Consider the following 15,041-nt stretch of genomic DNA (forward strand, 5'->3'; position numbering starts at 1 on the left):
TTTTAACTCCGTAGACTCGACCGTCGCGTTTCTACGTGAGCGTGCGCTCACCTGTAAGCAGCCCAGCTGATCTCGGGTCAGTCTGACGCCATCTCATCCACGGCTTCCTCACACTCTCGTGGTGTTTTGGAAAAAGGATTTCGTTGTGTTTTCATCGGCACGGAAATCTAAATAAATAAGTAAACAAAAAACTAAAAACACAATGAAGCTGATTCTGAAGGTGAAGACACGTTTAGTTTGTGTAACTTTCCGAGTCGTCGGTGAAACTAATAAATTCTCCGTCTATAAATTGAAATTGCATTCAGCCGAAACACCGAAGGGTCGATTTGATGACGACATTTAAATGAGTTGGAGGTTCCGTCTCAATCTTCTTCTCTATTGCGTTAAAACTGTATTTTGATGTAATTTCCACAAAGACAAATAAAACAATATGCTCATGAAGAGAAAACCCTGAAAGTCCTCGTGGATCCGCTCCGAGGTGGTGGTGGTGATGGTGGAGGTGGTGGTGATGGTGGTGGAGGTGATGGTGGTGGGGGCAGCCAGGGAGATGGAGATCAGCTCAGCGGGGGAGGAGGTAGGTGCAGGGAGCTCCTTACAGCTGGATCCTGGAGGTTCCTGGTCCCAGTCCAGGGGGTCTCTGGAGGGACGCAGAGAGAGAAGAGAGGGTGAAGTGGAGTCGGCCATCTTTAAAGTGTGAACATGAAGATGGTTGATATTTTTTTCTTCCTGAATATATCTGACGTTATTATTAATGTCGGTTGTTTCTGTAATATTTAGTTCACTTTTGGTTTCTCTGGTTTTATTGGTTTTTTTGGGGGGGTTTGTTTTATTTTTGTAGTATTTTGTTCTTTTTACTGTTTAAATAACGAAGCTCTCTTTTATTATGTTATATTCTACTTTTATGTATATGTATATATACTCTCTCACTCCCCCCCCCCCTCTCTCTTCCACCTCACCTCTCTCACTCCCCCCCCTCCCTCTTTCACCTCGCCTCTCTCACTCCCCCCCCCCTCCTGTGTTTCTCTGCAGACCTTCTGCTGTCTGGGTCACAGAGCACATCATGAGCCGCATTCACGATTGCTTTAATTGCACCTGTGTCTGTGTACAGTGTGTGTGTGTGTGTGTGTGTGTGTGTGTGAGTGTGTGTGAGAGTGTGTGTGTGTGTGAGTGTGTGTGAACAGGTGGGCTAGACTGGGGCATGCCATGAGGGTCAGGACCAGCTGTATACGCATCACCAATATGATGTGTGTGTGTGTGTGTGTGTGTGTCCTTTGTCGTGGGTTTTACATGCCGTGTGTGTGTGTGTGTGCAGAGCTTGATTTTGCACTTTCATGTGTGTATTTCTTTACTTGCAAGTGTGTGTATGCATGAATGTCCTCTGCTGTGTGTGTGTGTGTGTCTAACCTGCAGCTGTTGGGCTGTCAGCTTCTACCTGGACTCCCATGCCCTGCCCTCAGGTGTGTGTGTGTGTGTGTGTGTGTGTCGGGGCACTAGGTTTAGCTGAGCCCTGGAGGCGCCCATCGGGCCACATCTCACACACACACACACACACACACACACACACACACACACACACACACACACACACACACACACACAGATTGTGACGGCCTTTGTTCGCGTCGAGCAGTTTCTTGGTTTGATTCGAGGTTTAAAAATAGAAAAGATGATAAAAACCAAAGCTTTGGACACACACACACACACACACACACACACACACACACACACACACACACACACACACACACACAGTGTTACTGAAGATGAGTGACTTCACGTTTTTTAGCCGCTAACGCGCTAGCTCGATAAGTTAGCGAGTCCCTTGCGCAATAAGCGAGGCGCCGGTTTTGAACTCGTGTTGCGCAAGACCCCGAGCTCTGGCTCTCCGCGATTGGTTGATCGTTAGCTCGTCTTACTCGGGCCGTCTTGGTTCTGGAGGCGGGACCCCGAGCCGAGGTTTGTGCGATTCTGGCGGCGCGACCGGCGGCTGCCTGAGAGGAAGTAAAGACGGAGGAAAAGGTCACACAAGGTCATCGGGAGGTCACACGAAGGAAAACACACAGAACGTTGTTGTTTTTGTTTTCTCACCAACTTGTTCTTTGTAAAGTCTTGTGTAGCTACACACGCACACACGCACACACGCACACACACGCACACACACACACACACACGCACGCACACACACGCACATACACACACGCACATACACACGCGCACACACACGCGCACACACACACACGCACACACACACACACACACACGAACACACGCACACACGCGCACACACACGCGCACGCACACACACGCGCACACACGCACGCACACACACACGCACAGACACACACGCACACACGCACGCACACACGCACACACACGCACACACACACGCACGCACACACACGCACACACACGCGCACACACACACGCACACACACACGCACGCACGCACACACACACGCACACACACACACACGCACACACGCACACACACGCACACACACACACACGCACACGCACACACATGCACGCAGTCACGCCGACATGCACACAGACGTGTCAGAAGCACCGCCGCCCCCACCTTTGCATTTTGTTTTATGGCGTTTTAATGAATTTACGAGTTAATGAGTAACTAATGTGTAATTTTGTGAGAAGGAAAATCTTAAAAATGTGAAAACGTTTGGGAAAAAGGCTTGATTACAAAAATAAACATATATACAAATAAAATGTGTTAAATAAAAGAAATAAAATAAAAATTGTTAATGACAGAAAAATATTTGTAAACTTGTGAGAAGGAAAATTTAATTTCTTTTTTAAAAAACCCACCACCATCACCACCATTAAAAAAAAAAGAAATTGGGGAGAAAAAGTCTTAATAAAAAAAATAAACAATATATAAACATATAAGTAAAAACAATTTCAAATAAAGAAAAGAAAATCGTAAAGATATTAATATTTGGATTTGTGAAAAACAAATAAAAATATTTTTCTGTCATTAAGATTTTATTTTATGAATTTTTTATTTGAAATATTTACATATATATATTTTATATATTGTATTTTTTTTAAACAAAAACAAAAAAGGGAAAAACTCATATATCTAACAAATATATATCTATATATATATATAATTATATCTAAAAGACGCTGACTTCCTGCCCTTCAGACTGCACCAGAAGGAAAACAACAGAGTCAAAAAATGGCAGCAAGGTTGCAGATGGTGAAAAAAAAGAAAGAAGCCAAAATCAATTTGCATAAGAAAATAAGAAAGTTTTTTTAAAAGAGCACAAACAAGCGAATTCTGCGATGAAATGAAGAAAGAAAAGCTTTTCGCTGATGAATCCTAATGAAATCTGACTGATCGTAATTATGCTGATGTTGTTCTGTGGACCTGAACCTGAAGTCTGCAAATCCCCCCTTCCATTAACACCTGAGGGAGGAGGAGGAGGGGGAGGGGGAGAGGAAGAGGAGGGAGGAGGAAGAGAGGAGGAATCAAGGGAGAAGAGGGAGGAGACAAACAAGAAGAGGAGTGAGAACATAGAGGAGGAAAGTGGATTTATGGAGAGAGAGGAAAGATACATGGAGGAGGAGGAAGAGGAGGAAAAGGAGGAAGAGAGGAAGAGGAGGAAGAGAGGAAGAGGAGGGAGGAGGAAGAGGAGGGAGGAGGAAGAGAGGAGGAATCAAGGGAGAAGAGGGAGGAGACAAACAAGAAGAGGAGTGAGAACATAGAGGAGGAAAGTGGATTTATGGAGAGAGAGGAAAGATACATGGAAGAGGAGGAAGAGGAGGAAAAGGAGGAAGAGAGGAAGAGGAGGAAGAGAGGAAGAGGAGGGAGGAGGAAGAGAGGAAGAATCAAGGGAGAAGAGGGAGAGACAAACAAGAAGAGGAGTGAGAACATAGAAGAGGAAAGTGGATTTATGGAGAGAGGAAAGATACATGGAAGAGGAGGAAGAGAGGAAGAGGAGGAAGAGAGGAAGAGGAGGGAGGAGGAAGAGAGGAAGAGGAAGAATCAAGGGAGAAGAGGGAGAGACAAACAAGAAGAGGAGTGAGAACATAGAAGAGGAAAGTGGATTTATGGAGAGAGGAAAGATACATGGAAGAGGAGGAAGAGAGGAAGAGGAGGAAGAGAGGAAGAGGAGGGAGGAGGAAGAGAGGAAGAGGAAGAATCAAGGGAGAAGAGGGAGAGACAAACAAGAAGAGGAGTGAGAACATAGAAGAGGAAAGTGGATTTATGGAGAGAGGAAAGATACATGGAAGAGGAGGAAGAGAGGAAGAGGAGGAAGAGAGGAAGAGGAGGAAGAGAGGAAGAGGAGGGAGGAGGAAGAGGAAGAATCAAGGGAGAAGAGGGAGGAGACAAACAAGAAGAGGAGTGAGAACATAGAAGAGGAAAGTGGATTTATGGAGAGAGGAAAGATACATGGAGGAGGAGGAAGAGAGGAAGAGGAGGGAGGAGGAAGAGAGGAAGAGGAGGAAGAGAGGAAGAGGAGGGAGGAGGAAGAGAGGAAGAGAGGAAGAAGACAAATAAGAAGAGGAGTGAGAACATAGAAGAGGAAAGTAGATGAATGGAGGGAGAGGAAAGATACATGGAGGAGGAGGAAGAGGAGGGAGGAGGAAGAGAAGAAGAGGAGGAAGAGAGGAAGAGGAGGGAGGAGGACGAGAGGAAGAGGAGGAAGAGAGGAAGAGAGGAGGAATCAAGGGAGAAGAGGGAGGAGACAAACAAGAAGAGGAGTGAGAACATAGAAGATGAAAGTGGATGAATGGAGAGAGGAAAGAGAGGAGGAAAAGGAGGGTGGAAGAGGTCATTGAGGAGGTGATGACAAAATATGAAGAGGAAGAGGGCTCGGAGGAAGACGACGAAGAGAAAGATGGAGTGAGAAAGAGATGGAAGAGAAAGGGAGAAGAGGGGCGAGGAGAGAGGAAAGGAGGAAAAAGACACCTGGAGGAGGAGAGGACGAGGAGTGTGAAGAGGAGATAAGAGAGAGAGAGAATAAGGAGGAGGAAGAGGAGGAGAGGTATCAGCTTCAGGAATGGAAATGAGAGAAAAGAGGCCTCATTACACGGCACCGAGGGGCTCAGACTAATACCTGGAGCAGAGGGGGCGAAGTGCAGCATCGCGGCCCTCGTATAATGTCCCGAGATAGCGGATCGGGCTAATACCTGGAACGCTCACCTGCTTCGGCGCCGCTGCCTTTGCTTCCTGCTGCGAGCCGCTCCGCCCCCGCCGAGCATCCGACTCCCCTCGCCTCCCCCTCGCCTCCCTATCTGCCTCCCTCATCGCAGAGCAGTTAATTTTGGGATTAATACGCGTGGCGGCGGCGGCGGCGGCGGCTGGCTCTTTTGAGGGATTTGTAGCGGAGCCGCAGACACTTATCTTGGTCATTACGGCGCCCATATTGGATTTGAGCGTTTTAGTATCTGCCAAACATTCGGCTGCGGAGGAGTCTATCGGGGCGACACGCGCCCGGGGATTAAGATAAGGAGGCCCCTCATTACGACTGCTCTCCTCCCGCGGCGCGCCGACACTCGCGGCGGCCGCGGCTTCTCCTCCAGCGACATCACAGAGGAGGGACGGGTCCTCACCTCGCCGCTCTTCCTCGCCGCCAGAGGACACGGCAGGAGGAGGAGGAGGAGGAGGAGGAGGAGGAGGAGACGGGATGGAGCCGAGCCCCCGGAGGGAGGAGGTGGAGAGAGAGCTGTAACAAGGCTCCAGGAAAGGAGAGGAGGAGCTGCGCGTTTCCTTCGTGGATGCTTGGAAGTACGGGTGAACCCGGACTCCGGGCGACGCGAACTCCTCCGAGGGAGACAGGTGGGTCAGACTATCGCCTGGCCCGGAACGAGGCGAGTAAGCGAAACCGTCATCCGGCTCGTAGTCGGGGTCCGAGAAGGACACGCGCTCCGCGTCCTCCTTCCCCTCCGCCTGCGGGAGCCGCCGCGGTTTCTTGGTGAGCGCCATGCTGTAGCAGAGAGGCGGGCCCAGGTAGACCTCCTCCGTGCAGGCGGCGAACAGGGTCTCCTCGTCCCTGAAGTCCGGGCTCGGGGGCAGCGACGGACCCAGGGCGCGGAGGTCGTCCGGCTCGGGGCTGCTGCTGCTGCTGCGGAGGAGGAGGCCCCGCGTGGGCGTGGCGTACGACGGGAGGCTGTACGGCGCCGGGGAGGAGCTCTTGTCCTCCTCGGAGCACTGGATGACCTCGCCGCAGTCGCTGTCGTGGGAGGAGAGGGACAGGTAGGAGTAGAAGTCGCCTTTGCGCAGGTGGAGAGGCCGGTGGGAGTGTTCCAGGACCTGCGGGAGGAAGACGGAGAACTTTAACAACATCGACTTCCTGTTTCTGGTTGTGTTGGTTAATCTTACTGTGGACATACATGTGCTTAATGAAACCCTATGGAATTATTTAATTATTATTATTAACTTGTATTGTCTTGGATCTGTTTTTTTTTTCTATGTAAGAAAATTATGTATTTAAACGTTAAAATGTCGACCGTACACTTTTACAAGAGGAGCAAAGTTTTCTGCCCTGATTTGTTCTTCTTTTTTGAATTTTTACTACAAAAATCAAATGAAGACTGAAGAGCTTCCAGATAAATCTGAAGCGCTTCAACTCGGTGAGCAGAGACGACTCTTTGCATCCATTCGACCTCAAAACGTAAAAAAAATAATAAGTTTTGAGGTCGAACGGGACAAAAAGCAATAAACTTGTGTCTATTGATGGTTCTGCCTATATGACGGTCTGCATATGGGTTCTCCTCCAGGTGAGTCGGTACCTTGTCTCTGATCTGGGTCAGCGACGCAGGACTCGGGTCCGGGGGGAAGTCGGTCCGGCTCGGCTCCTCGGGACGATTCTCTTTGCTCCTCAGCGCCAGGGAGGTCATGTCAATGATCTCCATGACGAAGTCGTGCACGTTCTCCTTCTTGTCGACGCGGCGTGGATGCAGGGAGGAGGGGGAGGAGGGGGAGGAGGAGGGGGAGGGGAGGTGGCCGCAGCAGGACGGGTGAGAGCTGTGCCTCTTTTTGGGAGGCAGGGACGACTCTTTGCCTCTCACCTCCCTCCTCGTCTCCTCCGTCACAAAAGACGAGAACTTGAACTTCTCCTGGCTGGTGATGGCCTTCCGCGCCCCGCCGCGCAATGCATCGTGGGATCTGCAGTCCTCGACGGGCGAGAGGGACGGCGGCGAGGGGAGGGAGGAGGAGGAGCTGTGGCAGGGCAGCTCCCCTCGCAGCTGCCCCACCAAAGAGGAGGCTCGTTTGGACAGGAAGGGGAGGAGCTCGCGGGACGGCGACGAGGAGAGCGTCTTCGCCTGGCCGGATTCCGTTTTCACGACGGAGTCGCCGGCGGCGTCGCGCGCCGCCTTGGCGAACGCGTAGGACTCCCTCAGCAGCTCCCCTTTCTTCGTGAACACGCTCGACTCCTCCCGGAGGAGCTCGTCGTCCTCGTCTTTCCCCTTCAAGCAGCTCTGGTCCACGTTGCCGTTCTCCACGTCGTCCACGAACTGGCTGATGTAGCTTCTCGTCGCGTTCCTCCGGTTCTCCTCTTCCTCCTTCTCGTCTCTTTTCGTTTCGTTGTGGTTTTGGAAGCGCAGCCGCTCCTTGTTCTGAGGGGAGGAGGTGAAGGTGGTCCCACACTGCAGCTCGTCCCGGAGGACCGCCTCCGTTTTCGAGGAGGAGGAGGTGCGAGGAGACCGGATCCAGCTCTGCAGCTCCCTCTTCATGTACTCCAGCCCCAGGACGTAAGACCCCTCCATCCCCTCTTCGTCCTCGTCCTCGTCGTTACCGGAGGAGGCGCCGCTCAACCGCTCCCCGCCTCCGTCCTCCCCGTCCCGCACGCCGAGCTCCTCCTCGGTGAGCGTGAGCGTGGAGGAAGACAGGAGGTCGCTGTCGTCCTCGTCTTCGTCCGTGCACGCCGACGTGCACGAGACGTTCACCAGCAGGCTCAAGCTCGCCGCGTCCGCCTCGTCCATGCCGTGGCCTCCTCGGCCGTTTCCGTGGCAGCGTTTCCTGCAGGAGCCCGAGTTGGCGTTGGGCGCCGCGGCGGCGGGATCCGGAAAGAGGCGGCGGCGGTTTCGGAGCATCGCGAAGTCTTCGGAGCCCAGGGACGAGTCCTCGGCGCTGCTCAGCTCCGTCAGCGACGCCGTCGCCGAGCTCTCGTTGATCAGGGACGGCGGGCCTCGCCGCGAGGGGCCCGAAACCCCGCAGAGGGGGACGTGGCGCCCGCCGAGAGACGGCGAGGCGGGGATCCGGCTCCGCTGCAGGGAGCCGCTCCGAAGCGTCATGTCGGACACGCTGCGGGTCATCTTCGCCTCCAGAGGACTCTGGATGTTCTCCAGGCGCTTCAGGAGGTCGAGGGTTCTCCGGCTGAGCTCCCCGGAGGACGGTTCTCCGCGGTTCCCTCCCGCTTCATTCAGGTCTCGGCTCCGCCCCGGGTCCAGGTCCCCGAGGCTGGCCGGGCTGCCGCCGGTCTCGTCGGCGCTGCGCCACGGGGCCAGGCAGCTCTCCAGAGAGGCGCTACGGTGCAGCTGCTCTTTGGAGGGGAATAACTCTCCGCCCAGAGCCAGCAGGGACTCCAAGGAGGAGCCCTGAGACGCCGCGGGGCTGGACGCCTGGCGGCCGAGAGCAGGAGGAGGCGCAAAGGAGTCCACGCCGACTCCGCCCACCTCAAAGTCAGAGTCCGAGACGGCAGGAGTAAGGATTCCTCGCCCGTTGATCAGGATCTCCACCGCCTCACCTCCTCCCCTCCTGTGCCTCCTTCTTTTGTCCTCCTCTCTGTTTCTCCTGCTCTCATCCCTCCTCTTTCCTTTCTCCTTCACACCCTCCTCTTTCTTGGTTCTTTGGTTGCACTTCCTCGGATTCTTTCCCTCCTCCTCCTCCTCCTCCTCCTCCCTGAGGATCTCAGAGTTCATCGGCGTCTCCGTGTCGCTAACGATGCCGCTCTCGCTCGCCGACTGGCCGGAGCTCCCTCTGCCGCTCTCGCTCTCCCCGTCCCGGGATCCGACGGCTCCGTTGTCCTCCATGTTTGACGCGGGACCTCCCAGGAGGTCCGGGAGGGATTCGACGGAGGAGAAGGAGGAGTCCTTACTCAGGCTCTTCAGCAGAAGTTGCTGCTTCTGCGTTCCCGATTTGGATTTGTGCGGCGAGGAGGAGGCGCGAGGGAACCGAGGCTGCCTGTACAGCTCCACGCTGTGGAGGCTGTACACCTGGTAGACGTTGTTGTAGTTGCTCGGGGGAAGAGTTTGGGACGCGGCCCTCGTACGGGACGTGGGCTCAGGACCGCGGGGTCGATTCCCGCTGGACGGGATGCGGTCCGAAGGCTCTGAGGGGAGGTGGTGCGCGAGGTCGGGTTCCGGCGCTCCTCGTGGCTCCAGCTCCGTGATCGTCATGTCCGTCTCGTCCCACTCCCAGGAGTCGTCGGGCGCCGCCGCCGGACCGGCCGGGACCGGACTGATCTGGTGGAGGTCCACTAGACCCGGTTCCAGAACGCTCCCGAGAACCTGCAGACGAAAAAAAAGGGAAGAAAGAAAGAAGTTGAAAAAGAGGTCCGAGGTTTTAAACCTCAAACTTGAATGCAGTCGTTTCCTTAATGTGCAACTCGTGGTTCGCTGTCTCGCTCGAGGACGCTTTGACACGCGGACCGTGGCCGGGGAATCGAACCGCCGACCTTGAGCCACAGCCAACCCCTTAATCCGGCTGCACGTCCGACCGCTTTTCTTTCTCTCTCTTGCTATGTTGCCCAAAAAATAAATAACTGAGTGCAAAAAAAAAAAAAAGAATAACTGAGTTAAAATAAGTACATTTAACTTCCTGTTGGAGAAATGTTTGTACTGTATTTGAGTGTCTTTAATAGCGCGATACGTACTTAAAGGCATCGGTGAAACAGGAAGTCACGGTCGACCACTTCCTGGTGAACCTACAAATGTGAAATGTGACTGGATGTTATACTTCAGTTAGATTGTAATCACAAGACCTTCGAGTGCCAATAATTGTTTCGGAGAAAAAATATCAATTGAATGTAAAAAAAAAAAAAAAAATAAAGAACAAAAAAGAAAATTGTCTTTCAAGAATTTGACTTTGATTTAAAAAAAAAAAAGGAAAGATTTTTGTGAATATTTAGAGAATTTTTTTCACAGCTTGTTTTTGCTCATATTCACGAATGATCCTGGAGACCGTCGTAAGGAAATAAGAACAATATATATATTATTTTACACTTAAACATTATACCACGATATTAAAAGATTGTTTCAACATTTTAGTAGATAAGAACGCGATGAGAATATTGAGCTTAGTTCACCCCACTTCCTGCTTCCTGCTTCCAGGTATAAAGACATACAGAAGAGAACAGAGATTTTAAATTGTAAATCACAATAAACTGTAAAATTTAACGCCATTACGTGTGAAACCACTGAATCCTGCACAAACGTCTCCAAAGCGGCAGCGACAACGCTTTACGGTTATTCCCTGTTTTTCAAAAAAATAAAATAAAATAAATAAAAGTGTGTTTTTGAACTCGCAGTCACAAGAAATGGCGCCAAAATCGCCTGTAAGCCGTTACAGAAATTACCAGATATGAATTATAAACAAGGTTTTTTTTTGCGTGTCATCAAATACGGGATTTGATTGGATTAGGCTGATTGATAGCGTCCCTGAATTTGTTTTTGAATGCGTCTGCAGTGGCAAAAAGAACCCCAGGTCAGTCATTACCCCCCATCTCCCTTATCAGCACGAGGGGAATAAACACAAATCTAATAGAAATTCATTGCACAGACACATATCCTCACACACACACTTCACACACACACACAGCCAACTAGTTTATTAGATTAATAGGCTATGAATGGCTAATACGAATTACCCCCCTCTCTTGTTAACGAGACGCGGAGCAATTTGTATAATTATGTCTGCGGAAGGGAAGAATTCTTGTGTCTAAGCATATTTTTAGACAAGCCGAGCTTTCTGAAGGCTTCTGATTACGTATTTACTTTGGTTTTTTTTCTCCCTTCTTCTTCTTCTCCTCCTTCTTCCAGCGTCGTGCTCTTTTTTTCCTCTCAGAAGTCGTATTTGAATAATTCATCGCTTTGTTCCAGAGCGGAATAATTCGTGTTGAGATTTATGAGCAATTGCTTTTTTTTGGGGGGTGTGTGTGTGTCTGTGTGTGTGTGTGTGTGTGTGTGTGTGTGTGTGTGTGTGTGTGGGGTGGGCTGATCTTTTTTCTTCTTCTTCTAACTCTTTAAGTGATCACACAACGTGTTCTGTCGGCGTCTTTAAACGGAGGCCCGGGCGGAAGACGGCGCCCTCTGAAAAGAGGACGCGGGGGTTTCTTCTTCTACACGTTTTATTAAAGAGTTTTCTAGTGTCAAAACAAACGGGGGAAACATGACCCCGTCCCCCGCTCGGCGTCGGAGAAGCTCGGAGTAAAAACATTTCTTTCACTTTAAATGATAATGGAGACGCCCGCTCTTCTGTAACAAACACAAACTGGGATTTTAAATTACATTAAGCTTCCTTCTGAACGAGCAGAGGTTCCTAGAAATCACTGTGAGGAACATGAAAGGGAGACATAATTAGACAGATTGCTCCGGCAGCATCAAGAAGATTGCACTCGCTCCGAGGGGATTATTTAGAAAAGTATTGATTCAGGACTCAATAACTAAATGACTTGAGTTTGAGCACCAACACAGATTTAAATGCCAAAGGATTGAGTTGTGTGTGAAGTCTATATGAGTCAAGATGTCCACTTCACACGAAGGACTAATAAATAATCTGAACTGTTGGTGTTGTTGTCTAAACCTAACTGTTGGTTTAGTTGTCTAAACCTAACTGTTGGTTTTGTTGTTTGAACCCAACTGTTGGTTTTGTTGTCTAAACCTAACTGTTGGTTTTGTTGTCTAAACCCAACTGTTGGTTTTGTTGTCTAAACCCAACTGTTGGTTTTGTTGTCTAAACCTAACTGTTGGTTTTGTTGTCTAAACCTAACTGTTGGTTTTGTTGTCTAAACCTAACTGTTGGTTTTGTTGTCTAAACCTAACTGTTGGTGTTGTTGTCTAAACCCAACTGTTGGTTTTGTTGTCTAAACCCAACTGTTGGTGTTGTTGTCTAAACCTAACTGTTGGTTTTGTTGTCTAAACCCAACTGTTGGTGTTGTTGTCTAAACCTAACTGTTGGTTTTGTTGTTTGAACCTAACTGTTGGTTTTGTTGTTTGAACCCAACTGTTGGTTTTGTTGTCTAAACCTAACTGTTGGTTTTGTTGTTTGAACCCAACTGTTGGTTTTGTTGTCTAAACCTAACTGTTGGTTTTGTTGTTTGAACCCAACTGTTGGTTTTGTTGTCTAAACCTAACTGTTGGTTTTGTTGTTTGAACCCAACTGTTGGTGTTGTTGTCTAAACCCAACTGTTGGTTTTGTTGTCTAAATCTAACTGTTGGTGTTGTTGTCTAAACCCAACTGTTGGTTTTGTTGTCTAAACCTAACTGTTGGTTTTGTTGTTTGAACCCAACTGTTGGTTTTGTTGTCTAAACCTAACTGTTGGTTTTGTTGTCTAAACCTAACTGTTGGTTTTGTTGTTTGAACCCAACTGTTGGTTTTGTTGTCTAAATCTAACTGTTGGTTTTGTTGTTTGAACCCAACTGTTGGTTTTGTTGTCTAAACCTAACTGTTGGTTTTGTTGTTTGAACCCAACTGTTGGTTTTGTTGTCTAAACCTAACTGTTGGTTTTGTTGTTTGAACCCAACTGTTGGTTTTGTTGTCTAAACCTAACTGTTGGTTTTGTTGTCTAAACCTAACTGTTGATTTTGTTGTTTGAACCCAACTGTTGGTTTTGTTGTCTAAACCTAACTGTTGGTTTTGTTGTTTGAACCTAACTGTTGGTTTTGTTGTTTGAACCCAACTGTTGGTTTTGTTGTCTAAACCTAACTGTTGGTTTTGTTGTTTGAACCCAACTGTTGGTTTTGTTGTCTAAACCTAACTGTTGGTTTTGTTGTTTGAACCCAACTGTTGGTTTTGTTGTCTAAACCTAACTGTTGGTTTTGTTGTTTGAACCTAACTGTTGGTTTTGTTGTTTGAACCCAACTGTTGGTTTTGTTGTCTAAACCTAACTGTTGGTTTTGTTGTTTGAACCCAACTGTTGGTTTTGTTGTCTAAACCTAACTGTTGGTTTTGTTGTTTGAACCCAACTGTTGGTTTTGTTGTCTAAACCTAACTGTTGGTTTTGTTGTTTGAACCCAACTGTTGGTTTTGTTGTCTAAACCTAACTGTTGGTTTTGTTGTCTAAACCTAACTGTTGATTTTGTTGTTTGAACCCAACTGTTGGTTTTGTTGTCTAAACCTAACTGTTGGTTTTGTTGTTTGAACCTAACTGTTGGTTTTGTTGTTTGAACCCAACTGTTGGTTTTGTTGTCTAAACCTAACTGTTGGTTTTGTTGTTTGAACCCAACTGTTGGTTTTGTTGTCTAAACCTAACTGTTGGTTTTGTTGTTTGAACCCAACTGTTGGTTTTGTTGTCTAAACCTAACTGTTGGTTTTGTTGTTTGAACCCAACTGTTGGTTTTGTTGTCTAAACCTAACTGTTGGTTTTGTTGTTTGAACCCAACTGTTGGTTTTGTTGTCTAAACCTAACTGTTGGTTTTGTTGTCTAAACCCAACTGTTGGTTTTGTTGTTTGAACCTAACTGTTGGTTTTGTTGTCTAAACCTAACTGTTGGTTTTGTTGTCTAAACCCAAATGTTGGTTTAGTTGACTAAACCTAACTGCAATTCAGGGTTCAGTGTGTTGCTCAAGGACACAATCGACTAGTGCGCGGGGATCGAACCGCCGATCCTCTTTCTTCTTCTTCTTCTGAGGCCGAAGCTCGAGGAGACGACATTAAAATGTAAATCTGCCTCACAAACAGCTGCTTTGCATTAAAAATGAACAGTTTTCACTCAAAGTTTACCAAAGTCTGGTGTTTACGACGTGTGTGTGCAGTGTGTGTGTGTGCAGTGTGTGTGTGTATGTGTATGTGTGTGTGCAGTGTGCAGTGTGTGTATGTGTGTCTGTGCAGTGTCTCCTTGGTGTTGGGGGTTTGAAAACAGTAAACTTCTTTTCCCATTAGCTCTGGTTTGACTGCTCCCATTTGTTAGCATAGCATCTGCTGGAAGGCCCAAGGAGAGCGCGGCTATCCGGCAGCGTCTGGGTGATTATTCATGTTGCCGAGCTCCTCCAGGAGCCGCCGCTCGGCTCTACCGCCGCACCGCTTGTCAACGCGCTGAGGGAGCCCGGCGTCACCGCTCTGATGCCAAATGAATAGCAGCGCACAGATAAATCACCTCTCCATGCAGAGTGGAGGAGCAGACGGGGGCCGGCTTTTGAATGTAATTGCACAAAAAGAAGGAAAAAAAAAAAAAAAAAAAAACACACCTCCATACGTTGCTCATAAACTCCGCTCTAAATAAAAATATATATATATATATATTTCGTAATCGCGGATAGAAAGCGTGTTCTAAAATGTAATTTCCACGCGTTACATTTGACTAACGGGTAATCTAGATTTAATCTCGACTCGTTCACATGGAGTCGAAAGGGGATCCGTCACCTGCTGCGCGGAGGAACACGCCTCCTAACGAGATGTTCAAAACGAACCAGGAAGTCGTGAAGCGCCCGGCGCCGTGACGCAGATGTTCCCAGATGTTCCCGACTACTGCACCCCCAAAAATATGTGATCCCCCCGGAGGATGAATCCTTCAGGGAAATCATCTCATTGCTGAACGTGGGATGAAAAGCCGGATGTGGCTCTCGTGTCTTATTGATCTTCTCTGGGACAGAAGGTTTGGATGTGGAGTGTTTTCATTGGGTTAAGATAAAGAAGTTACGAGGGCCAGTCGATTGCCTCCGCGTGGCTCTCAACATGGCGACGACTGAGCCGATCAGCTGTACCTTTGTTATTATTTATTTACTATCCACTGTTTGCGTTCTTGATGCAATTTTTTTATTAAAATGGATCTGTGTTCATTATGTTGTGTTTTTCTTGTGTTGGTCCAACTGCATTTTGTTAATGATCCTTGAATCCTTTACATAGACAGTAGTTG

At 48.6% G+C, this 15,041-nt stretch overlaps 1 protein-coding gene across 1 annotated transcript in view; it reads right to left on the bottom strand.

Annotated features, from left to right (window-relative positions):
* Positions 1 to 529: 529 nt before the first annotated feature.
* akap6 (A kinase (PRKA) anchor protein 6) overlaps positions 530 to 15,041 on the bottom strand; it is a 153,890-nt gene continuing 139,378 nt past the window's right edge. The window contains exons 19-22 of the mRNA XM_034562775.1: positions 6,757 to 9,477; positions 5,168 to 6,277; positions 1,917 to 1,991; positions 530 to 637 (exon numbers count right to left, since the gene is read on the bottom strand). Coding sequence (XP_034418666.1) covers positions 593 to 637; positions 1,917 to 1,991; positions 5,168 to 6,277; positions 6,757 to 9,477 — 3,951 coding nt within the window. The 3' untranslated portion in view covers positions 530 to 592. The remainder of the gene's footprint in view (positions 638 to 1,916; positions 1,992 to 5,167; positions 6,278 to 6,756; positions 9,478 to 15,041) is intronic.

Source organism: Cyclopterus lumpus, chromosome 22, assembly GCF_009769545.1.
Source record: "Cyclopterus lumpus isolate fCycLum1 chromosome 22, fCycLum1.pri, whole genome shotgun sequence".
In the NCBI taxonomy this organism is placed as follows: Eukaryota; Metazoa; Chordata; class Actinopteri; order Perciformes; family Cyclopteridae; genus Cyclopterus; species Cyclopterus lumpus.